Raw genomic sequence first — 1,579 nt, 5'->3', positions numbered from 1 at the left:
TGCGTGTGGTATGCGTGTGGTATGCGTGTGGTACCGAAAATACCACTCAAATGTAACCACCTGCTCCTGGTTCCTTGTACATCTATTGGGTAGTATTCGTTCCTCGTATAGCTCCAGATAATTTTCTGTTTTGACAGTCAGCATTTTCTAAACATCGACGTACCTTCTCTAAGCATGTATATACAAATACACATTCCAGTGTGTTTAGGTTGATATTCTCGTACAATCCAAGCGCCTTTCGGAGCGGCACACGTTTAAGCATCTACATACAGTTGCATGGATGAACACACAATCATCCACCATTATCTACCTGATACACACATAGTCCCTTGTACATATGTGCATGTTTCGTGTCGTCTAAATATGGCTCCCACTCGTCTTCAGGAGCTGCACTCTTTTAAGCATCTACATACAGTTGCATATACGAACATACAATCACCCACCAATACCTACCTGATACACACACCGTCCATATACATACATGCATGTTTCGCGTCGTTTTTAAGTATGATCCCAACTCGACTTCAGGAGCGGCGATTGCCCTGCTGGGGCCGGCATCAATGCTCGCATGGGGCTGTGCGGGTACCACACTCGGTTACTGGTGGATTGGAATCCGTGACATGTCGCAGGTATGTCTATCGTACACGTGCTGAGCGCTGCACTTGTGCATTCGTGTGGTTGTACTAACCCTATATGTGTGCAGCGCCATTCAGCAGCACATTCGTACAGTGATACTCATCCCAAAATGTCCATTGCAACATTTCTTATCACAAAATGGGCTTCTTCTATGTGCATTGAAAAACCAAGTTTTAATTCATATATATATCCTACTTGTGTATCATCTGTTGAATTGTTCTATCCTCGGCTGGCTGATTTAATACACAAGGCACCATGCATCTGGCTGGCGCAGAACGCTTCGATTCTCATGCGTGCGTGTGCGTGTGCGTGTGCGTGTGCGTGTGCGTGTGCGTGTGCGTGTGCGTGCGCGCGCGTGTGTGTGTGTATACTCCGAAAACGGGCGAAGAAAACATCCTCCTATCCCACCAGGATATATTCTCATTCCGTACCTTGTATCACCCGTGTGCACACAGAGAAAACACACCATCCGACGCAACTTCCCAGTGCTGGGGAACGTGCGATATATATTCGAGACCATCCGACCGGAAATCCGCCAGTACTTCATTGAGAGTGACAGCGAGTCAGTGCCCTTCAGTCGACAAGCACGCTCTATTGTCTACCAACGCTCCAAGAACGTTAGTGATACCCTGCCCTTCGGAACGGTACGTACTCTACGCACGGATAGATATACGTATATGCAAGTATAGTGCGTACGCTCGGATATATGTGGAGGCAGGTATAGAACTTACTCAGATATACGCTTATGCGTGTGTGTGTGTGTCTGTACGTATTTTCAGATATATGCTTTTGCAGGTATAGTATGTATTTAATATTCTGGTATATTTGATACTGTGTATAGGTACAATACCTAGTCTCCGATATACGTTTATGCAGGTGTGCGCGCGTGTGTGTATGCGTGTGTGTGTGTACGCACTCTCAGATATACGTTTAAGCAGGTAGA

General features: G+C 46.1%; 1 protein-coding gene across 1 annotated transcript; it reads left to right on the top strand.

Annotated features, from left to right (window-relative positions):
• Positions 1-1,091: 1,091 nt before the first annotated feature.
• On the top strand, positions 1,092-1,325 carry SARC_15037 (hypothetical protein; the record flags this gene model as incomplete). Its single annotated transcript, XM_014290832.1, has 1 exon — positions 1,092-1,325. A coding segment is annotated over one exon (234 nt), but the record flags the coding sequence as incomplete, so codon positions are not given.
• Positions 1,326-1,579: the final 254 nt, after the last annotated feature.

Source organism: Sphaeroforma arctica (assembly GCF_001186125.1).
Source record: "Sphaeroforma arctica JP610 unplaced genomic scaffold supercont1.5508, whole genome shotgun sequence".
Taxonomy (NCBI): domain Eukaryota; class Ichthyosporea; order Ichthyophonida; genus Sphaeroforma; species Sphaeroforma arctica.
Note: the sequence above shows the minus strand (reverse complement) of the source record. Positions and strands in the feature narration are given on the sequence as shown.